Consider the following 25,932-nt stretch of genomic DNA (forward strand, 5'->3'; position numbering starts at 1 on the left):
ATTTCCTCAAAGGTTGAGACTCACTTTCTTCATCACAGGTTTCTGCCCTTTGCATTTATGCCCACATTTTCCAAATACTTATAAGTGAAATACCAAACACCTGTGTTTTTGCAATCTGTTGTGTCAACACTATTAAATGTCTTCTGGAATTCTCTTTAAGGTTGAGAATGACTTTATTATCCTTGTATATGAGTTCCTTCACTTGACACCATGTGTCTTGGAACTATGCCGTATAATCTCACAAATAGGAACAGGGAAGTACTCAAGTAAAATCAAAAATCTCTTAGCACTACACAGAACTTGCACTAAATGAAAACTTAAACAAATAATTAGCTGAGACAGAATCACAAAGTGTGCCAGCAGCAGTGTGAGCCAAGCAGTTTTCTTGCATAAAACACGTCAGCAATAAGAATCTATTTCACGGCGTTCCTCTCATAATTGCATACTGAAAGCAAATGCTGAGAAAATGAAACTGCAGACTACCGACAGTGTGCATTTTCTAATGGACTCCATGAAATGCTCCACACTGGTTGTCACAGAAGGACATATTATGGGATGGGAAAATTAACTTTCCCCACCCCTCACTGTTTCCAACCAGATGACATTCAGTACAGCTTGAGAAGAGATTTAAATCCCCAATGAAGGGAAAGCCTGCTACTGTTTTGTAAGGTGCAGTATTTACATCCATACTCTGCAAGATGCCTTACAGGATATGCCAGAGGGCTCTTCTGGTACCACAATCATTTCTCTTCTCCCATGTTATGTTCACGACTGATAAATGGGAACAATGACTGCTCCATATGAGCTCAAATTTTCTGTGTGGTCACTTCGTGAGACTTATACAGAAAAAAAGTAAAATGCCACCTGACTCGGCTTAGTTGATGTGTTTTTGGAATTTTAGCAGTAAACTTCTCTGAAATGGAAAAGAATGTCTTCCACTGTCTGTTACTGGAGTTTGTTGAGCAAATCAGCAATGCCCTTGCACTTAAGAACCAAACTCATGGTAAAATGTGGTACTCTTTGTTAGATTTATTCTTCTATTCTTCTAGTAATGCGACATGACAAGGGTCCCAGACTATCAATATGGTCTCATGAATGTTCTGTACACTAAATCATTAGTGAGTGAATTTGAGAGGAGGATCTTCTGGAGTGAAACAAAAATAGGAGGACTAAACTCAATATTTCGGCCTTCTCTCTGTCATCACCTACTTCAGTGCTGGAATTTTCACTGAGCAGCTAATCAGACAATTTAAATCTGCTTACTGATTTTACATAGAACCAAAATTTATGCTTTTTGGGCAGATTTGTTCCCAAAATTTTATTTTCAAATTCACTGAATTATTTTTGCTCTGCTATCCTTATGCTAATTTTGGTTTTCTTCTGCTTTTGTTTCCCAACATGGCTTTGACTTCTTTTACTCTGTTATTGTTGTTATGTCAGTACTCTAGTCTTATATCTATTATTGACATTATTCCTTTTTTGCAGTTTTTTGCATGATTCCTTTCACAGCGTTCACTGCACGGTTCACACATGTAGTGTTCATTTGGCTGGTGGAATCTTTTATTTTGCCAAAACTTGTGAGGAATCCACATATTGAGTATAGTATTACTGTGTGTTGGAATGCGTAGTTTGTCTGTTTCCACTCTTCTGTCATTATGGCATTGGCTGAATGGAAGTCATTCCAGACAGAGATGTGTTTTTCTATGAGTATTTGGTATGTGCTGTTGTAGGCCTTGGTGTTGGGCATGAGCTACTACATTGTGATGTCTTCTATGAGGAGGTTCCTTCCTTTCATTAAGATGTAAGCCAATCTTGAAGTGGTGTCTTCTCGATTCCCAGGATTCATTTCATATAATGGGATTTGTGTTACTAGGTGATTGACGTTGTAGTTTGTCCTTGATTATGTGGATCCCGTAAGTTGCTATTCATGCTATGGCCATTTTAAATGGTGTCATCACTGCTTCTATTGGAAGCTTTTGAGGCTGTCGTACATTGCTTTTATTGCTGCTCCTGCTCTTCCTTTCACTTGGGTATTTAATGATGTCATTGTTGTTTGCAGACTGACTGAAATTTTTGTATTTTGGTACTGCTTCTAGTAGTTTGTTTTGAAGGGCCAGCATGTCTTTTGGTAAGAGTTTACCTACTCTTCTGAAAATCATCTGTTTGGTTTTGTTTTGATTTATTTGTATGTCATTTTCCACGGCCCATAATATTGATCTGTTTTGCACCTTTTGTAGCTCTTGTTTGTATTCTGAGCCTATTACCATGTCGCCAACATAAAATATGAGTATTGCTGAGCTGTCCATGGTGATATTTGTGATGTCAGCTGTCATGATGTTGAATAACGTTGCACTGATTGTGTCTCCATGTAGTACTCCATTTGTTTGAGTTAAATTCTTGGATATGGTGATACCATCAGATAGTTGGATGTGACAGTATCTTAAGATGTCTGAAAGTATTTTTACTATTTGGTGCATGTCACCAATCAACAGTCTTGAGTTTTCGGAAGAGTTTTTTTCTGGTAACAGTGTCAAATACTTTGCTATATTCTACAAAATATGTTTTCCCTTGATGTCTTAGTGTATCTTGTGCTTGCTTTACTAAGCAGTCCTCACTGCATGTAGGGTGCTTATTTCAGATGTTTATAAGGACTAGGCCTCTGTATGAGTCTGGGCTACAGCTTTCTCCTTTCCCTTTGAAAAGGACTCTGATTTTTTATGTTCTCCATTCTTCTGGTATTTTTCCAGTGGTTAAATAGTTTCAACCAGTAGTCTTCCATTATGTAAGAGGATTCCATGATGCATTCTATATATATGCTCTCTGGCCCTGAAGCCTTTTTACTTTTTGCCTTTGTTATCACTTGGCACATTTCTTGTCTTGTTAAAGGAGTGTGACTTTCTACAGTTTCCATTGTACTGTATTCATAAGCTGTTTCCATGTGTTGGAGGTTTAGGATGGCTTCAAAATTGTTTTCCCATGTATCCATTGAGATTCTTTTTATTGGTGGTGGTCTTGGGTTTTTGATCACTACGAATGGGTCTCTTTGGGCGCATTCTGCTCATCGTTTAGCCTCTTCTTCAATGTCGTCCACCTTCTTTTTTATTTGTGTTTTGTATGACCTTCTCTGGCTGGTATATAATGACAGGTCATATTGTTAAGTTGTGGTTTTGGCTCAGTGTAGTACTGACAGCATCTTCTGCTGTTCATCAAAACACTCATTGTCGAACAAGGGTTGCAATTTCCTTTCTTTCATTTCTGTTTGACAGAATTGCAGAGGTCACTGTGCATAGTTCTACAGCTTCCATTGCCTGGTGTAACTGTATTACACATTTTGCTTTTTCTCTTTTTCCTAGGTTTCCTTTTAACTTCTCTGTGTCTAATTTCCTGGATATCCTGTTTGACTTGGGTTAGGTTGTTGGTAATAGCTGATTAAATTCAGAAGTCATTGTGCTGGTATATGTTTTCTTATTGGTGCTACCACTGATGTCCACGAGTACTTTCTGGTTAACTGCTGTTATGCCTTCACCTCTGAATAACACTAGTCTGTTGATGAGGCTATATTCTCCTCCTCCTAACATTTCCAGGATCAGTCCTGTTTTAATATTTGGTTTGTGTCTACTTGTGCTGAGATCACTTGCAAGGATTACTCTTGCATAGATCTTTATTTCTGTAAATGTATCTGCTATTCATTTGATTTCATCTTCTACCATCATCTGTGGTTGAGTATATATGCTCATTATTGGGACCTGACTTGTTTTAACTATAATTGTGTTTTCATCTCTTATTGTTTCCTTTACTAATAACAGGCATAGTTTGATACGGAAACTCCTTCTGCTGGTCCACCTGCAGTTTGGCATGCAAAAGAGTGAAATTCATACTACACTTTTATAGTATGCTCTTCTGTTAAAAAGGTTTCTGTGAGGAGATGGCATCGAGCCTTGCCAGCATCTCTGTTGGTATGAATGATACCACACTTTTTAAACCTTCGATAGCCCAAAACAGAATATTTGTATGGTTATTGCAATTCTGCTCCTTTTCTGCCGCATGTTGTTCGAAAACGAAATCTCCTAACTCCTATTCCTTGTGGCCTAAATTCTGATCGCTCTGTATCCTCAAGAAATCTGAATGGAAACTCTACTTTGTAGACCTTTTTGTCACCTAGTGTGTGCAGTTCTTTACATTTTATACTATTTTTTGTCCCTTTTCTCTTGAGGTAACTTCTAACCTTCTCTGAAGTGGTGTTTTTCTTTAGGTTGCCTAGATAAAGCCAGGCCCTTCCTTCCACAGGTCCACAATTATTATTTTCATCTTCTCCTGTCCCAATGATGGATTTTACGTTATTGATATTCCTTTTGCTTTTTTGTAAGTGTGCTGTTGTCCTCTGTGGATGTTATAGTGATGGTTCTCCTCATTGTTTGTACTGAATGTCTCATTTGTTATTTTGAGTTCTTAAAAGTGCTGTTGTTGTCATATTTTGGTTTATACTTCGATTTGTTTCATTCCTCTTATTACTACATTTAATGCCTTCGATACAAAATCCATTATAAATTGGATGTCCCTTTTTATGTCTCCAATGTTGTCTTTTTTGGCAACACTTTGTATTTTCCATAGGCACCATCTGCATTGGGTCAGGCACTTGAGCAGATGTTGGTTAACACTGGCTGTTGTTAGTTTGTTTCTGCATAATAGGTGTTGTTACTTGTCCCATCGGTAAGCATTGGCTATCCCCTGTTTGTTTGTGCATGGGGGTAACAGATGTCACCATTTGTCCCACAGAACTTCTTCCTCTAAGCTTGGTTTGAGGATTTTCATATCATGCCGAGCAGTTTTCTGTTCTGTAAGACAGGTTCTTATGGCACTTACCATGTGTTGTATACCTTCTTTCATCTCCTTTTTTTAAAGACAGCCTCCACTTCTGCAACATTTTCCATACTTTTCAAAGCATTTGCGACTCGTATCTATTTATTGCTTCATCTGAAACTCTCTCCACTTTTGTTGCAACTTTCTAACTTGGCTATTGAACCACAATAGTTATTTAGCATCTTTCACAACCTTGCTCGACACATAAAGGTCCAAGGCATATTGTACAATGCTCCTGGATACTCTTCACATCTTCATTCCTTGAGCTGAGTAGTTACTGTTGACTTCTCATGTATTCTATTACTATTACAAAGCAAAAATATTTCTATTACATTTCTTAACATTCATTGTAACACCTGTAGTCATTGATGTCATAATAGCCTTATGATTACTGGTTCCATCCTCTGAGTTAACTGATTTGAAAAGTGTGGGGCTGTTAGTTACTACATGATACTGTAAGATCCATTCATGAGTCCATTCTCTAAAAAGTCAAAGGTTTTCAAGGACAGAATACTCCCATGTATTTTGGTCTATGGCACCAGTTTTAATTCTCTTTCTCTCCACCTCCCCCCCCCCCCTCCCCCACCCACCCTGTCCATTCTCTGGCTGCTCTCATGGTATAATATCGATCATAGATAGAAGCTAATACGTTCTTGCTCCTGAAATGGAGATGGAATCACAGCTCTCCAGGAGTGAGCATTTTTACATGACTAAGCATCCTCAAGGAAACTCAAAATAAATTTTTGAAGTTTTCTACTTTCAAAAGAAATCATTGCATCTACAGCAAGAATATATTGTAAGATTTGCAACATGAAGATCTTTCAGATACCAATTGATTATTGTGTGAAATTGATCTTTCTTGACAGGGAGACTGACTTGTGTCCCTCCACAGTGACTTAGAACATTTTACTACAAGAAAAGGAATCAGTTAGCTGTTATACTTACTGTAAAATATTGTAAAAATTATTACATCCTTTGTGTGTGTGTGTGTCAGATGTATTAGCCAGTATAAACTTCTGTTTTTCAGGCTGTGTAAACTCCTTACTAAACCAAATGTGATTTTTTTTTAAAGCAGACTCTGAGTCTCTGAAAGTCTCTATTTAAAAAAACCATGTCAGACCACAGAGTTCTGTGTTCAAATCATTGTTATAAACATGACCACGTATGTCTAAAAAAAGAAAACTGAAAATAAAGGTACAAAGTGGTCTTGTTGCAGAAAAAGATGTAAAATTTTAGTCTTACCATGACAGATGCTGATAAGAAGGAACAGGAGGATAAAGCAATATAAGAAAGATGCAACAAATGAGGCTGTTCAATCGTAACCCCCCTCCCCCTACAAAAACCACTTCAAAGTTATTAGTGGAAGGTGCTTTAGTGATATTTATTATCAAGAAATACAGATCTGTTTATAGGAAGATAGATTAGAATTTAATGACTCATAAACAGTGAGGACATAGGGATTGAGCACAAGATTACACTAGGTGAAAGATGAGAAATGAAAATGGGCTGTGTCTTTATCAATGGAGCCATCCTAAATTTTTCTTACATAATTAAATGAAACCATGGAAAACTGAAACCCATGTGACTAGATGGGGATCTGAGTTACTGATCTCCCAAATGTGATTCCAGTATGCCTACCACACTACTACCTTGTTTGTTATGAAAAAAGCAGTTTACAATGGGGAAACATAATAGCTAGTATGCTGCCACTGAATATTTTTGTGTTGTTCACTTAGCATAACTTTGAAATAATTTCACTGTATTATTATGCAGTGTATGTTTTTAGCAAAACTGAATTTTCAGAACCAAAGAGTAGTTTGAAGAGTAAGAACTGCATATTATTTCATTTATCAGAAGGATGTGGAAGAAATCTAAAAGAGTTGCACAGGCCTTTGAGAAGGTACATGGGAATTGACCTGTGACACAAAATTATAATGGCAAAACTTATGAGACATAGCATGGTATGAGTTAAAATGGTTTGACTGTTTCAGGAGGACAAAACAGTACCTCCATGGAATTCATATAAAAGAAATGTCTAAGAAAAGTTTTATACTTATTTAAGGGGCATCATGCTAGGGTACAGCTAAAGGTAATCTGAATTTTTGATATAAATTATTTCCCAAAGTAGCTTGTTCAAGATTTAGTATGTAATTAATTATCAAGTTAGTAGTAGATGGGTAAATAATGGGAATAATGGAACAAATTACTCATTATGTCAAATATAAATGGTTTGTAAAAGGAAATGTCTAGTGAGATTCAGAGTTACACTCCAAGCTTAGCATTACTCCACAGAACTAAGAGCACTTTCATCCATTACATTATATTGTTTTTGTGCTGATTTTGTTAAGGGACCTCGGATTGTTAGAAGATTGTTTGTTTCCAAGTTCTGCTAACTTTGTTCACAAGCTGAAAACCATTCCTTTCTGTACATTTGATCAGCTCCCATTCCTACATTTTCCTTTTTAATCCAAAAAAAAGCCGTAAAGAAACTAGAAGAGAAAATAATTCCATTGTCTCTGTACAAGCCAAATTTATTAATGTCCTAATGTGGTTCATAGTTTTATGAGAAGCACAATTTGGAAGAAAGACAGCAGTCGAAGGATCAAATGTGTCACAGTAAGTATTTACTATATTATTTACCATTCTAATAATGCTGTTTCACACGTATTGTAACACATTATTTGATATCACAGATTGCACAAGAATGAATAAAAAACATTCATTCCTCAGTCATAAATACAGCAATTCCCTCGAGATACAGACTTAATCAGTTATTCATAACACAGATACTATGCCTACACAAATACTAACACTTTTCATCATTCTTTTTTCAATGTCATATTTACTCTGTTAAGGTATGATGCCATCAGTTACCATTTTATAAAATAATAATAAATTCATGGTATTATTTCAAGGTTTTTCTCGGCTTCTCCCTTTTCTCAAACCTTTCATCAATAAAATAAATCATCATGTTGTAAGCTGATCAAATAATTAAATTGTCAGACACTTAAAAAGCTTATTTACACAACAGATAAAGTAAACCGTTATTGTAGTTTTGTACTGGAATGAATATTGGTATCAGCAGAAGTTTTTCCACTTTTCATCTAAATGACTACCAGTAACTTAGAAAACAATATATTAGAAACTAACAACTGTAAACCAGAAATCATTATTGTTAAAATGCCCTGTAAAAAGAGTTGTTAAAGCTTTGTGGGTTATTATGCTTGGAGGCTATTCATTAATGCAATTTCCTTAATATCTTATTTTGTGTTACCTGATACCCTCTTTCTCAAGGGCCTCGAACTCTGTTTTTTTTTAAAACCTTTATTAACTCTTTGACATAATTCCCGTAAAAATTTGCTGTTCTTTGTTTCCTGGTATTCTTGAACTTTCTCTTTAAAAACTTTCTTAAATGACTGACCTCCTTCAATACCAAACAACTTCTGACACTTTTGAAACAAAGCTTTAGACTTGTTCCTAATCTGAGCAGCACTATCTAGATATTTTGTCTTCTCTTCTTCTGTGAAGTTGCCTAATCCTCTGTTCCCAACAAACTGACAGAGCTTTTGCACAGTGTGGACTAATCTTGGATTCTGTTTCAACATTAGAGCATCGATCTCAAGACAATTTAATTCATCAAGAAGTGGCAAACATTTCTCTGGATTTGCCTTATTGATGCAAAGCTCAGCTCTAATAGAACAATCCAGCTCAAGCATATGCTTTTCAGTTTCTTGCCACTTAGATTTGCTTTCCTTTACAGTAGCAATCAACTCATTTATATCATATTTGTTTGCTACACTGTCATTAAGAAGTGGCTGCAAGCTAGCAGGCAGAAGGTCTCCTGATTCAATCGTTCGTCTCAGATTACATGCCTTCTCAAACACACTTTTTTTACAGGGTAGCTCAATGACACCATGATAATGATTTGAACCATTCTTCTTTGTTGAACTCTTGCCTCTGGTAGCCTTCGGCTCTGGCTGTGAACACAAATTACAGCGACTGTTGTGGTGTGAAGCATTGTGACTGGGTAACCTGCTCCGCTTGCTCTTTTCTCTCTCTTTCTCATTATTATGTTTCCTTTTTCTGTTTTTGCATCCATCTCCAGCTACTGTTATCCTACTGATCTTCTGTTGTGAACGAGGCTTTGTTGCAGATGAATTTTTCGTTTTTCTTTTCACAGCACTAGCCTTCCTAGATGTTGCCCTCTTAAAGGTACTACACTTTTTCTTTGGCTTTGATTTATTATTGGAAGATTTTCTCTTCTTCATTCTACCCTCTCTTTTTGTTTCAAAAAACAAAACACATATGTTGTCTTGTGATTTTTCTCTCTATCCTTCTGAATTCAGGGATGGTAAGGAATTAGAGATAGCTACCACCTATCTGTATCACTACAACAAATGATTTACACAATGATCTGTTAAACTATCTTAACATTTAGATTATTTTTCTTGTAGGAAGTTGAATGAAAATTTCTGTAACAGTTCAGCAACTAGCCTTCAACTATATCAGATAATAAGAAATGTTTCCAAGATAACAGCATTCATTCCAACGTTGAAAAATACAGCAGGTGCAGAGATGCAGACACTCCTACAAAGTCTGAAACACAAAATTAAAAACACATATGCAATTTTGATTTAAAACTCTCTCCCTATCTCTCAAAGAAACAAATAAAAAACACAAAAATCAAACAGTTGCTATTCTTTTTATATTTGTACAGGAAAAATGGTTCTACCACACCAAACTCCTGCCTTGTGAGTGGATGCTATCAAAAATTTTAAATAGACACTGTTTTTATTCATTATTCACAAAACAAAATGATAATGGTTCCCACTCTCAACCTGCTTTATCCTGTTCACATTAACACAAAAATTACCACCTTCTGTCATATATTTTAATTCCTACAATGATATCACCACTTGCCATAACAAAAATGGCTCTCTTAAAATACTACAAAGCTCCTTTTGCCTCAGATTTATGCAATTAACTGTTTTATATACAGTTTTGTTATTAAGTTAGAATGACACATGAACTGAATGCTGTGTGGGTTGTTACATGAATTCTAATATATAATTAAACAAGGGAAAATCCAGGATGGAATGTAACAATATTATGAAAAAGAAAGTTGCCACTCAGCATACAGTGGATATGTTCAGTCACAGATAGGCACAACAAAAAGACTGTCACAAACAAAAGTCTGTCACAAACAAAGCTTTCACACCGTGAGGCCTCCATCAAAAACACACACACACACACACACACACACACACACACACACACACAAACTAATGCAAATGTGTGAATTGTGTTTGTGTGAGTGTGGTTGTATGTGTGTCTATTGTCTATTTTTGACAAAGGCCTTATGGACTGAAAGCATTATTTGTGACAGTCTTTTTGTTGAGCCTATCTGCGACTCAGCATCTCTGCTATATGGTGAGTGACAACTTTCCAAATTTATAATTAGTTTGTTAGTACAACAAGATCCTTTAAATCTAGTACCATCAAATCATGTGCACAAAAATCAGTTAACAAGTAAACGCCAAGGACAATTTTAAAACAAGAACAGCCAATGTCCTGTCACACACTCAGATGTAATACTCCACAATAATAATGCATTTTCAAAATGATATGTATAAAGTTCTCATGAAGGTGACAGTACAGAGAGAAATACTTCTTTGAATAATATTTACAGATGTGTCATTGGTTTCTTGGTAGAAAAAACTTTTAGATTAACAGGTACTCTTTTTAAACACACTCATGTCACTTCTGCTCCAATATATCAGACCATCTACAAACCATACTTATGAGGAACAAGCTCACTGTTGTTGTTGTTGTTGTGGTCTTCAGTCCAGGGACTGGTTTGATGCAGCTCTCCATGCTACTCTACCCTGTGCAAGCTTCTTCATCTCCCAGTACCTACTGCAGCCTACATCCTTCTGAATCTGCTAGGTTTATTCATCTCTTGGCCTCTCTCTAAGATTTCTACCCTCCACGCTGACCTCCAATACTAAATTGGTGATCCCTCGATGCCTCAGAACATGTGGAAACTCTTTTTTAGTGTAAGATCAGTGTCCAGTGGGAAACTCAGCCATGCAAGTACTAAAGATGTCAAAAAAGTTCAAGATAGTTGCAAAAGTAAAATGTTAGTATATTTCATCAAAATATTGGGGGATTGAACAATAAAATTGATGAGCTTCTGCTTTGTTTAGAAGATATAGAAACTGAGAATGTAATAGATGTACTATGCCTGTCTGAGCATCACATTGTCACTGATATGCAAAAGGTTAGCATCAATGGGTACAAATTAGCTGCACATGTAAGTAGAGATAATATGATGAGAGGAGGAGTTGCCATATATGTCAAAAGCTTCCACAGTGCAAAAAATTTAGAAACTAAAAAATTTTGTGTAGAGCAACATATGGAAGCATGTGCCACTGAACTTAAACTAAAGGATGGCACTTTCATAATTGTAACAGTGTATAGGTCCCCCTCAGGGAATTTCCAGCTATTTCTGGAAAACTTGGATGCTTTGTTGTGCTATCTGTCAGACAGGGGGAAGCAAATTATCATTTGTGGGGATTTCAATGTTGATTCCCTGAAAGAGTGTAATAGGAAGAATGACCTTTTAGTATTACTCAGTTCTTTCAATTTGAGCTCCGTCATTGATTTTCCTACTCGGATAACAAAGAACAGCAGTACATTGATAGATAACTTTTTTATAGACCAAGATAAGTTTAAGGACATAAATGCTTATCCTGTTGAGAATGGTCTTTCAGATCATAGTGCACAGCTTGTTACAGTACATGACATAGCTCCATGCAGTATAATAAAACAGACTTTCAAAGCAGTGCGTTCAATTAACAATATAAATATTGCAAACTTTAGGGAAAGCCTACAGCAGCTAGACTGGGATGAAGTGTATAAGGAACCCGATGCAAACTTGAAATATAACTTATTTCACAATACATTTTTAAGGGTATTTGAAAATTGTTTTCCCAAGAAAATAGTTAAACATAATTCCAAGAAAACATATAAAAAACCTTGGCTAACTAAAGGAATAAGAATATCTTGCAACCGCAAAAGAGAACTGTATCTAACAGCAAGATGGAGTACTGACCCCGAAATTGTTCAATATTATAAAAACTATTGTGCGGTACTAAGAAAAGTTATTAAAAAGTCCAGAAGCATGTGTATCATGTCTGAGATCAGTAACTCTGATAATAAAATTAAAGCAATTTGGAATATTATTGAAAGGGAAACAGGGCAACCAAGAGCACAGGAAGACTTTAGTGCAATAAAATTGAATGACAAGTGCACTAACAAACAATCAGAAATTGAAAATATTTTGAATAATCATTTTTTAAATGTTGTGGAGAAAATAGGATCTAGATCTTCACTAGAAGAGGCAAGGCTATTAATAGAAGAGGCCATACCTGCACAGTTTGAAACAGCTGTAATTCCACCAACCTCTCCCTCTGAAATCAGTAAAATAATAAACTCACTGAAAAGTAAAAGCTCTTACGGAATTGATGGCATTTCCAGCAAAGTACTTAAAGCTTGTTCCCCACAGATAAGTAGAATTCTCAGCCACGTATGTAATAGCTCTTTGGAGCAGGGTGTTTTCCCTGATAGACTGAAATATGCCATTGTAAAACCATTGCATAAAAAGGGGGATATGTCGGATGTCAACAACTACCGCCCAATCTCTCTTCTGACAGCTCTATCAAAAATTTTTGAGAAAGTAATGTATTCAAGAGTAGCCTCCCATATTTGTAAAAATAAAGTACTAACAAAATGTCAGTTTGGTTTTCAGAAAGGCTTTTCAACAGAAAATGCTATATATGCTTTCACTGATCAAATATTAAATGCTCTGAATAACCGGACATCACCCATTGGTATTTTTTGTGATCTCTCAAAGGCCTTTGATTGTGTAAATCATGGAATTCTTTTAGATAAGCTAAATCATTATGGTTTGAGTGGGGCAGTGCACAAATGGTTTAATTCATACTTAACTGGAAGAATGCAGAAAGTTGAAATAAGTGGTTCGTGTAATGTTAAAACAGCTGATTCCTCAAACTGGGGTGCTATCAAGCACGGGGTCCCACAGGGTTCGGTCTTAGGTCCTTTACTGTTCTTGATATACATTAATGACTTACCATTCCACATTGATGAAGATGCAAAGTTAGTTCTTTTTGCTGATGATACAAGTATAGTAATAACATCCAAAAACCAAGAACTAAGTGATGTAATTGTAAATGATGTTTTTCACAAAATTATTAAGTGGTTCTCAGCAAACGGACTCTCTTTAAATTTTGATAAAACACAGTATATACAGTTCCGTACAGTAAATGGCAAAACTCCAGTAATAAATATAGAATTTGAACAGAAGTCTGTAGCTAAGGTAGAATTTTCAAAATTTTTAGGTGTGTCCATTGATGAGAGGTTAAACTGGAAGCAACACATTGATGGTCTGCTGAAACGTCTGAGTTCAGCTACGTATGCTATTAGGGTTATTGCAAATTTTGGTGATAAGAATCTCAGTAAATTAGCTTACTATGCCTACTTTCATTCACTGCTTTCGTATGGCATCATATTCTGGGGTAATTCATCGTTGAGTAGAAAAGTATTCATTGCACAAAAACGTGTAATCAGAATAATTGCTGGAGCCCACCCACGGTCATCCTGCAGACATCTATTTAAGGATCTAGGGATCCTCACAGTAACCTCACAGTATATATATTCCCTTATGAAATTTGTTGATAATAATCCAACCCAATTCAAAAGTAATAGCAGTGTGCATACCTATAACACCAGGAGAAAGGATGATCTTCACTAGGCAGGGTTAAATCTGACTTTGGCACAGAAAGGGGTAAATTATGCTGCCACAAAAGTCTTTGGGCACCTACCAAACAGCATCAAAAGCCTGACAGATAGCCAACTAACATTTAAAAATAAATTAAAAGAATTTCTAGATGACAACTCCTTCTACTCATTGGCTGAATTTTTAGATATAAAGTAAAAAAAAAAAAAAAAAAAAAAAAAAAAAAAAAAAAAAAAAAAAGAAAAAAGAAAAAAAACTTAATCATTAGTGTCATGCAATATTTTGTGTAATGTAATTTCTTGTACAGACATCTTTTATTAACCTGACACGTTCCACATCATTACGAAGTGTCGTATTCATGATCTATGGAACAAGTATTAATCTAATCTAATCTAATCTAATCTGTCCTATCAACTGATCCCTTCCTCTAGTCAAGTGGTGCCACAAATTTCTCTTCTCCCCAATTCTATTCAATACCTCCTCATTAATTATGTGATCTACCAATCTAATCTTCAGCATTCTTATGTAGCACTGCATTTCGAAAGCTTCTATTCTCTTCTTCTCTTAACTATTTATCGTCCATGTTTTACTTCCATACATGGCTACACTCCATACAAATACTTTCAGAAATCTACATCTACATCTACATTTATACTCCGCAAGCCACCCAACAGTGTGTGGTGGAGGGCACTTTATGTGCCACTGTCATTACCTCTCTTTCCTGTTCCAGTCTCGTATAGTTCGCGGGAAGAACGACTGTCTGAAAGTCTCCATCCACGCTCTAATCTCTCTAATTTTACATTCGTGATCCCCTCGGGAGGTATAAGTAGGGGGAAGCAATATATTCGATACCTCATCTAGAAATGCACCCTCTCAAAACCTGGTCAGCAAGCTACACCACGATGCAGAGCGCCTCTCTTGCAGAGTTTGCCACTTGAGTTTGTTAAACATCTCCGTAACGCTATCACGGTTACCAAACAACCCTGTGACGAAACGCGCCGCTCTTCTTTGGATCTTCTCTATCTCCTCCGTCAACCCGATCTGGTATGGATCCCACACTGATGAGCAATACTCAAGTGTAGGTCGAACGAGTGTTTTGTAAGCCACCTCCTTTGTTGATGGACTACATTTTCTAAGGACTCTCCCAATGAATCTCACCTGGTACCCGCCTTACCAACAATCAATTTTATATGATCATTCCACTTCAAATCGTTCCGCGTGCATACTCCCAGATATTTTACAGAAGTAACTGTTACCAGTGTTTGTTCCGCTATCATATAATCATACAATAAAGGATCCTTCTTTCTATGTATTCGCAATACATAACATTTGTCTATGTTAAGCGTCAGTTGCCACTCCCTGCACCAAGTGCCTATCCGCTGCAGATCTTCCTGCATTTCGCTACAATTTTCTAATGGCTTCTTGACACTTAAATCTATGCTTGATGTTAACAAATTTCTCTTCTTCAGAAATGCTTTCCTTGCCAATGCCAGTCTACTTTTTATATCCTCTCTACTTCGACCATAATCATTATTTTGCTCCCCAAATAGCAAAACTCCTTTACTACTTTATGTGTCTCATTTCCTAATGTAATTCCCTCAGCATCACCCAATGTAATTAGACTACATTGCATTACCCTCATTTTGCTATTGTTGATGTGCACATTATGTCCTCCTTTCAAGCACTGTCCATTCCGTTCAACCTCTCTTCCATGCCTTTTGCTGTCTCTGACAGAATAACAATATTATCGGCAAACCTCAAAGTTTTTATTTCTTCTCCATGGATTTTAATTCCTGCCCTGAATTTTTCTTTTGTTTCCTTTACTGCTTGCTCAATATACAGATTGAATAACATCAAGGATAGGCTACAACCCTGTCTCACTCTCTTCCCAACCACTGCTTCCTTTCATGCCCCTCAACTCTTATAATTGCCATCTGGTTTCTGTACAAATTGTAAGTAGCCTTTTACTCCCTGTATTTGACCCCTGCCACCTTCAGAATTTGAAAAAGAGTATTCCAGTCAACACTGTCAAAAGCTTTCTCTATGTTTACAAATGCTAGAAATGTAGGTTTGCCTTTCCTTAATCTATCTTTTAAGATAAGTTGTAGGGTGAGTATTGTCTCATGTGTTACAACATTTCTACAGAATCCAAACTGATCTTCCCCGAGGTCCAGTTCTACCACTTTTTCCATTTGTCAGTAAGGAATTCAAGTTTGTATTTTGCGGGCATGACTTGTTAAACTGATAATTCGATAATTTTCACATCTGTCAACACCTGCTTTCTTTGGGATTTAAATTATTATATTCTTCTTGAAGTCTGAATGTATTTCACCTGTCTCATACATCTTGCTCACCAGATGGTAAAGTTTTGTTAGTGCTGGTTCTCCCAAGGCTATCAGTAGTTCTAATGGAATGTTGTCTACTCCCGGGGCCTTGTTTCAACTTAGGTCTCTCAGTGTTCAGTCAAACTCTTCAGGCAGTATCATATCTCCTATTTTATCTTCATCTACATCCTCTTCCATTTCCATAGTATTGTTCTCAAGTACATCACTCTCATATAGATCCTCTATACATTTCTTCCACCTTTCTGCTTTCCTTCTTTGTTTAGAACTGAGTTTCCATCTGAGCTCATGACATTCATAGAAGTGATTCTCTTTTCTCCAAAGGTCTCTTCATTTTCCTGTAGACAGTATATATCTTAAACCTAGTGATATATGCCTCTACATCTTACATTTGTCCATCCCTGCTTAGGCATTCTGCACTTCCTGTCGATCTTATTTTTGAGATGTTTGAATTCCGTTTTCTGCTTCATTTACTGCATTTTTACATTTTCTCCTTTCATCAGTTAAGTTCAATACTTCTTCTGTTACCCATGTATTTCTACTAGCCCTCATCTTTTTACCTGCTTGATCTTCTGCTGCCTTCACTATTTCGTCTCTCAAAGCTACCCATTCTTCTTCTACTGTATTTCTTTCCCCCATTCTTGTCAATCGTTCCCTAATGCTCTCTGTGAGACACTCTACAACCCCTGGTTCTTGCAGTTTATCCAGGTCCCATCTCCTTAAATTCTACAGAATCCAAACTGATCTTCCCTTAGGTCGGCTTCAGCCACTTCTATCTTTATGTTAGAAACTAAAATTGCATTGACATACTGTTTATGTGGAATGGGAATAAATTTTCACCCTGGAGCACTGTGTGTGCTGCTGTGAAATTTACTGACAAATTTTTATACACATTGCCTTTATGGAGCAAAGTTTTTTTTAGACCCAGTCTTTTGTTTTGTGGATTGAAGGTCATAATGCAACAGCCATTAACAATTTGTTCCTCAGTCCAAATAATTTCAGAAACTTAGATGTTAATGTTATAGTAAATGCTTTATTTGGTCAGAGTGATCAAATGTTGACAGTAAAACATGCTGAGCAGTTGGTTTAGCTTTCTTCATGTTCCATAGATCATAACTGCATAGCTGCCAACCCTGAGAAGAGGCTTTCTGTAATCACATGGCAAATAAGTGACAGCTGCTGGTGGGAAGCAACACAGCATTTTTTTGTAGGGAGTCATGCTTCTGTGTAATATTTTTATAACAATGACTTCAAAATTTTCAGAGGCATTCCTTTGCCTCATAGAGCATGACAAATTCATAAATCGTGCTTCTTGTCCACTCCATTTCATAAAGGCACACACATGGAGACAACACTCAACATTGCTGATAGAGAAAAAACAAACACTAGTGCTGTGTAGAGGCAGTGAAATGAACATCTTCAACTACAGAAGTGAAGATCTTTGACATTTGCACTGCCCATGAAGAAGACTTGAATGTTTCTCTAGTAGATATCCTATATGCAAGCCCCTAGTGCTACTGGTCGATTTCGTAGAATACTCCAAGCTCCCACCCAGGGACAAGCTTCCTGCCCTAGTTGAGCACATCTGCTCACACATTACAAACATACACACCCCAGCCTTGCGGCCACACTCTTATCTGTGGGTGTTCATACGAGGGTCAGTCAAAAAGTAATGCCTCCTATTTTTTTTTTTCTACGTTTAATTGTCAGGAAATTTAAATGCAATTACATAGGTTGAAAACCACAACATTGAGGATCATTTTGTCATTTTTCAATGTAATCTCCGCCCATCTCTACAGTTTTGGTCCATCTTTGAACAAGGGCATGTATCCCAGCACGGTAAAAATCACAGCTCTGCTTCCTAAGCCATTGACGCACGGATGTTTTGACGGCCTCCTCATCTTCAAAATGAATCCCACGATGAGCTTCTTTTAGTGGCCCGAACAGATGGAAGTCTGATGGTGACAGGTCAGGGCTGTATGGGGGATGAGGCAAAACTTCCCATCCAATTTTGACAATCTCGTCAGAGGTGTGACGACTGGTGTGTGGTCTTGCATTGTCATGCAAAAGAAGAACATCTGCCATTGATTTTGTTGGGCGAACTCGCTGAAGACGTGCTTTAAGTTTTTTGAGGGTTGTGACGTATTGAACAGAATTTATTGTGCATCCCTGCTCCAAAAAATCAACCAGAATCACACCCTCTGTATCCCAGAAAACTGTTGCCATAACTTTCCCTGCCGATCGCACAGTTTTGATTTTTTTCTTCCTCGGCGAGCTTGTGTGACGCCACTCCATTGACTGCCTCTTTGATTCGGGTTCAAAAAAATGCACCCATGTTTCGTCCCCGGTCCAATTTTTTTCAGAAACTCATCTCCCTCCAAACGGAAGCGCTGCAAGTGTTGGGAGGCTATTGTTTTCCTTGCCTCTTTATTCTGATTGGTTAACATTCTTGGAACCCACCGTGCACAAACTTTTGAGTACCCCAATTGTTTAATAATCGTGATCACACTGCCTTTACTAAGAGAAATAATGCGACACACTTCATCTGCAGTCACCCGACGGTCACCACGAATGATGTCATCAACTTGCTGAATGTTGTGTGGAGTCACTGCACTCACCGGCCTGCCGCTCCGCTTTTCGTCAGTCAACTGTGTTTGCCCTTCAGCTTCCTTACAACGACGAACCCATCGTCTAACAGTGCTGACATCCACTGTCACAACACCATACACCTTCTTCAGTCTTTCATGAATGCGTATGGGCGTTTCACCTTCTGCATTCAAGAATTCAATCACACAACGCTGTCTCAAACGAACATCGATGTCGGCCATCTTACAAACTTCTGCTGTGCTGCCACCTGGTGACACAGAAAGTTACTACTGCAGTGGATTGCAGAAGAAGGTTTGAGGAATGGCGCCAAATTCAAATTTTTCACTTAACTTAATTTTTTTAAGTAGAAAAAAAATGGGAGGCATTACTTTTTGACCGACCCTCGTACATAACGAACTGTCTTACTATGAATTCATCATGTTAACCAACAACACAGTCCAGGCGGCATTTCAGCTGCCGTACTCTGGTATACAAAGAATATTCAGCCATATGAGTAATATCATGAAAATCTAACTCGATGGTAAATGTCAAACGGTTTCCATCAACTGAGTAAAATGTGCTTGTGCACTGGATGACAGGCCATCGTAGGCTACAGCTACTGATGCGGCAAGTGATGTCTACAGCTACTGATGCGAAAGAGATGTTTGATTATGTCCTAGCTGATGAGATGATGACTCCGCGTAGTAGGCAGAATACGTATTTAGGATACACAAGTGCTCTTCACTTCCTTCTTCCCTACTGCTGCTGATGCCTCTGACTTCCACACTGCATACCTCTCAAATCAAACTCTGTGACTGCTCAGGCTTCATGTCTGCTGCTTCTCCACCTACATGATTTCTTGCCCACCACCCACATCACTTTGCTTTGCTCATTTGAGATACCTGTCAATGCTGACACAAGCATAACATCGCAGCTAGTATTGCCACAGATGGCCGTCTCTCCATTGCGGTTCCGCTGCTCACACCTTCACCAGCTTCTGGGCACTTGCAAAAACCCCCCTTGCCCATGCAAGTTGTAGCCTATGACCACCTGTTTGGCTCCAAGATACATAGTTTCAGACATGCATGCCCTCAACCTCCATAGGTCACAGAAAAATGGCACCTTCCTCTGGGACCAGCCATGACATGGCTGTCACGCAAGCTTGCCTCCTACCACCAGCTGACTGCCATGTCACCTAACATGGCCTCACAACAGGCTCATTAGTCTTTTCTCTTCTCCATACTCTGCTCTACCGGGGATGGACTGTGGCGACTATCGGAAGTGAACTGAACAACTTCAACTACAGAATCTAAGATCTTTGACTTTAGTCTAGTTTTTGCTTGATGCTGTTGATAAGCTCATGCCCATTTTTAAGGGTTTTTGTGAGACAAGCAAATAATTGTGTTACATGGACTAGTTGGGCTTCTGTGTCTAACTCCACCAAGTTTAGTCACAGAAGCTCCCCAAGTGGTAGCAGGTCAGGAACAACATTTCTTTGATCCGTACCAACACAGTTGTAGAACACACACACACACACACACACACACACACACACACACACACACACACACACACACACACATTATTATGCAGATTCAGATACTTCTTTGGAGGTGACAATGTCATCAAGAAATTATGATTTAAGTTTGAAATTAACTTTATCTTATATTAAAATCAGCCCTGGCTAGTAATCCAAGAGTTGGATAGAGCATGATCAATTTGTAACAGCTTATGATGTATGAGTTTTATTTCTTGGATAAAACTGCACGAGACATAAAACACTTGCAGTTAACAATGGTGGCATGGAAAGGGTACACAATGGAATAAAGGACAGTGTGTCAGCCGTAAGTGTCAAGTATAAAAAATAGATCAAATGCATTACAACAATATATTTAATGGTGAAAATAACTTTCACATGATGTATCAGTGCCAAGAAACACAGCTTAACAAAACTCCAGTTGTGCACAAAGAGTTAAGTTGGTTGTTCCATGCTGGCACACATTAGGAGCAACTGCTACAGTATAGTACAGAAGGCTGGTGAAAGAAATACTCAATGAAACTGACTGAAATGACACTTATACTTAAAGGCAATAATTACACTGAAATCACTGTGATTCAAGATGGTCCCCCAGTAATTACAAAAAGTGGGACATTGTTCTTAATAGGGTGTATGATCACCACGGAGGCGATGCATGCTCTGCAACGTGCTCCCAAGCTGGCCAAAAGTTCGCCAAGGAATCCTTGTAGTAGAGCATTCCCATTCCCCAACCAGAGTGGTTGACAACTGCTGGATGGTTGCTGGTGCATGTGGAGGAACTACAATACATTTCCCCAAAGCATCTTACATGTATTTGATGGCTCTGAAGTTGGGGGAACATACAGATCAGCCCATACGCTGAAGAGCTGTTCCACCTGTGCCGTTTCATGTGGTTGTGCATTGTCATCTATAAAAATTGAGTCAGGCCTGAATGCACCCTTAAAAAGATGCAAATGGAGAAGGAGTACAGCTTTGCAGTATGTTGACAATGAGTGTACCACATTCAAAGATTTTGTGATCAGTACACCCATGCAGCATTATTTCTCCCAATACCATAAACCTGGACTTGCAAAAAAACTGCGTTCGACAACACGGGACATAACCTCTTATCGTGAGAGGTGTGAACGCTTAATGCACCACAGGAATGAATTAATTTGGAGAGATTCACTTCGGTTGTACTAATATTTATTTTAGTCATGAGCAGTTTGGAGATCTTAAAATCCCATATCAGGTGTATGAAGGTAAAGAATTTGGTACCACATAACATGTTGTTGGGCCAGTCCGTGCACGAATTCCAGTCACGGCATGTTGACGGAAATTGTCTGCCACTGGGCCGCCACACGGTAGAGATGCCAACCACTACTACACACCCCACATGCAACATTATGCCTCTACGAAACTCAACACCAGGACCACTAAAAAGATCACATTCAAGAATACTGGACTTAACCTCAAATGGAGAGGTGGGAACATTTAATGCACCCAGGAAGATTGTTGAACATGATCCTTTTGGTGGACTAGGTGTTATGGTGTGGGGAGGCATAATGTTGAATGGGTGTACTGATCTCCAAATATTTGCACACGGTACACTCAGTGATCAACATTATATTGATGATGTACTCCATCACCATGTGCATCTTTTCAGGATGCATCTGTCACTTACTTCATTTTTACGGGTGACAATGTGTGAGCGCACCGAACTGTGCAGGAGCACCAGCTCTTGGGACAAGAGGATATTCTGTAAATAGACTGGACTGCCCATATCCTGACTTATATCCAACCGAGCACGTATGTGACACATTGGGGAGACACTTTGCACCAACGACCATCCAACAGTTGAAAACTGAGCTGGTGGAGGAATGAAATGTCCTGCCACAAGAACTTCTTACCAATTTTGTGGCCACCATGTAAACACATCGCAGAGCATGAATTGCCACCTGCAGTGATCACACGACCTGTTAAGTACCATGTCCCATCATTTGTAATGTCCATGTGATCATCTTGAAGCACAGTGACTTTGGTGTAATATTGTCTTTAAGTAAAAGTGTGATTTAAATTCGTCTCATTGTGTTTTTCTTTAACTTATTTTATTTACTACACCATATGAGTAGCTTCTGTGTGGTCCAAGTTTCGTCAAGCTATGTTACTTAGCAGTGACACATCATGTAAAACTTACTTCCATCTTCAAGTTTGCGCACACTAGTATACATGCAAAAATACATTCAAAGATAAATAGCACAAAAAGCTACACTACACAATACTCTGACTCTTGTTTGCTGATTTTTGACGCAATTGATAACAACTTGCAATTAGACTGAAACTTTTCTTTTTAAAATGCTTTAGTAACATATCTGCGAACTGATATTCAGCTGTAGCATAGGAAACAAGAATGCAATTGTTATCTATCTTCTCGTGAACAATCACCAGTATTTTTCATGGTTGTCACATGCTACGCAGCAAAGTCAAAACTGATACTAAACATTTACTGTAAACTTGTGTTTCAAAATTCATCAGAAACTTAGTTACTGAAATCATATTCTTTACCAAAAGAACTCCTACTCATTTTTACACTTCTTTATTCCTTTTTTCTATCCATCCAGTCATCCTCAATTATCTCAAATACAAAAATTCACCAACTGGTTCTACGACTTCATTATTAAAGTGTCAATCTACTGTTAAGCATATTATTTGTGTATTAGGTATAATTGTAACTGGTTTTCAGACCTAATTTCAAACTTAGCCTTTTATATTCTTTGTTGTTTAAGCGTATGGCTTTAGAGGCATAGATATTTGTCATTGAAGCATATTACTTCTTTGTTTTTCCAGTTCAAAGATTTGCAGACTAGTTAAGGTGCTATGCAATCTATTTACCTGACTCCTCCTTCAATTCTAAATTTCTCACTATTGTTATGAAATTTAATTGACGCTGTAGGACTGACCAGTAGACAGGGTGTAACAGATAAAAGTGCAGATATTTCTACTGATGACTAAGGACAGTGTACTGAACAACATTGTCAGTATTTTCCCTGGGCAGCGGGTCAACTGTGGAAGTGTTGACGCAACACAATTATTCTGACAGATTTAGTCCACTTAATGATGCAGTTACAGCTGTGCAGACAACATCAGATTGTAAAGTTTGTGATGTGTTTCTGGGAAGACTGTTCGACGCATAGAAAAACCAACCAACACACTGATGTGTGTACATATTGAGGTACAAAATATAAAAATATATGCACTAATGCTTGTTATACCCTTTATTCTTTGGTATAATCATGTAGGATGAAACAACAGCTTGTTTCTCTAGTGATTTTAGTATAGATTTCACTGAACCTAAGGCAAAAAAGCTTTCTCAGAATCTATGAATACTAGACGAAGTAGTAATTTGTACTCACTCCTCCATTCTGTAATTTCATTTGTGATTGCCTTGTAGTCAATTGTGTAATATCTTTCTCTAGAGACAGCTTGTTGCTTTCCTTTATTTAATTCACCACCCAACTCCACTTATCTACATTCGGATCATAGAGTTGTGCAACTTGTTGCCTTTGAATAAAAATCAGCAGCAGTAGATAAATAAATAATTATAAAAAGGCAATTCAAATGATTATGATGATGTCTCTGACACTGATAAAATATCTGTTCGCTTGATACAATTACCACTGATCTAGCAATGACTGAAGGCCTATTTCCTAACAGACTTGAATATACAATGATGTCAGCCAAGTATAAAAAAAAATGGATGTTAGAAAATCATATCAAATACAGGACTATTTCACTTTTCCCAGTTTTTTCACAAAATTTTTGGAAAATGATCTAAAATTCATTCTAAAATTCTGCACATTCATTCTGCACAGCACATCTTGTTAATTTAGTTCCAATTTGGCTTTTGTAAAGCATCCTCTACAAAAGAAGTTGTATATGATTTCACAAACTGTGAAGATCTGACTGCACTAAACAAGAAAAACTATCCTGTTGGTGTACTCTGTTACCTAAACATGCCTCTGATTGTGTGAACCATAAAAATTATACACACAGAACAAAATGTTAGGGCATGAACTGCACCTCTATGGCCTGGGTGAAGCCTTCTTACAATCATCATGAAAAGAAAAGAATCGCCCTGACTGACTGCACCACATGAATTAAATTAAACTCTCATTGACGGGAAACAAAAAAGTGTGGTTTTGTACAAAGTCTACTACTGGATCCACTCGTATTCCTAAACTGCATGTGCTACCTTCCAGTGACTTAAAAATTATTCAGAACCTATGCTGTTAGCTGATAACATAAATATACTAATCAAAGGTCCATGCTCAAACATAACAGACTATGCTCAGATGATAACTGCAAACAGACTTTTAGCTGGTTCACGACAAAAAGCTGAAGTCTTAATCTCACAAAATCTTGTGTTATGCAATTTTAATATGAAAATGTGATCTTCTGGTCGTGCACTATGAGTTTTTTTATGGGCCAGTTGTATAGATAAATCTAAGTGGCCAGATAAACTAATCAAATAGGTACTTCAGTTCATTATGTTTTGTACTTAGAAATATCTCCCTTTATGTTGACACCAAGATCTGGGTCCCAACTTATTTCACATATTTCCATTCCCGATTGTCTTCTGCAATATCTTCTGAGGCAGGTCAGCTAAATATTTATTCAATTTCAGCCAGCAGCAAAAATATTATATAAGTCCATATTAACACGTCTTGTAGCATGCTCTTCAATTATCTTGGCATTTTTACATTCATTCATGTGTATGTTTATTATTTAATCTGAGGAAATAAATAAATGTATTACAACTTAACTAAAGTTGCTTCAGATTATTTTCAACATAATAGTCCTCCTATTAATTCTATTACAATAGTTTTAGCTTGAGATGCATAAATTAATTTACAACACTAACAATCATTAATTGGTAATACTGTTTTTAACAACTGCTTTACTTTGTCAATGAATAATTTCAGTCTATATCTCGAAAGGTTTCCTTTTATTATGAGGTCTACTGAACACAATAAAGGAACAAGTCAACAGATCCATGGTTGGATGGAAACAAACAGTTCCCTGGGTTTGTCTGGAGGAAGTGTGATAACACTGCTGCTATTTAAGAGATACATAAATGGATAATCAACAACATCTGCTCGTTTCTGAAATTTTTCATGGATGATGCTGTGGTTTATAACGAGTTTTTTTTAGAACTGCTGTAGATTCAGTATTGTCCAAAGCAGCTCAGTAATCTTAATGACAATGGGAGATTTTCTTCAAACACATGCAAATGCAAAAACAAGCACATTAAAGCACACTGCAATTTTTTTTTAGTTACAAGGACACAAAATGACTCACTAGGAATTACGTTCAGGATGTAAAATGACTGGTAGAACACATTTAAAAGTCATCCTCCTTGATAGCTGAGTGGACAGATTGGCAGAATGCCATGCGAGTGTACTGGGTTTGACTCCTGGCTGGGTCAGAGACTTTATCTGCTTGGAGACTGGATGTTGTGTTGTCTTCATCATCATATGATTCTCATCAATACGCAAGTTGCCCAAGTGGCTTCAACTAAAAAGACTTTCACCAGACGACTGGTCCACCCTATGGGGGGCCCTCGCCACATGACATGACATTTCATTTCATTTTGTTTCATTTTCATTTCAAAGCTGAAAAAGTATGAACCTAGCTTTCAAAAAGAGGGTGAGTAGGAAAGGTAAGGGCAGGTCACTCAGATCCCAGGATGAGATGGATCCACCTATTTTGAGTATGAGAGAAAAAGCCACATCAGATAGAGTAGGAGATTA

At 37.5% G+C, this 25,932-nt stretch overlaps 1 protein-coding gene across 1 annotated transcript in view; it reads right to left on the reverse strand.

Annotated features, from left to right (window-relative positions):
- Nucleotides 1-1,751: 1,751 nt before the first annotated feature.
- Nucleotides 1,752-25,932, reverse strand: part of LOC126267083 (uncharacterized) — a 37,486-nt gene continuing 13,305 nt past the window's right edge. Inside the window, exon 2 of the mRNA XM_049971950.1 lies at nt 1,752-9,456. Coding sequence (XP_049827907.1) covers nt 8,121-9,128 — 1,008 coding nt within the window. The 5' untranslated portion in view covers nt 9,129-9,456 and the 3' untranslated portion in view covers nt 1,752-8,120. The remainder of the gene's footprint in view (nt 9,457-25,932) is intronic.

Source organism: Schistocerca gregaria, chromosome 1 (genome assembly GCF_023897955.1).
Source record: "Schistocerca gregaria isolate iqSchGreg1 chromosome 1, iqSchGreg1.2, whole genome shotgun sequence".
Lineage (NCBI taxonomy): Eukaryota > Metazoa > Arthropoda > Insecta > Orthoptera > Acrididae > Schistocerca > Schistocerca gregaria.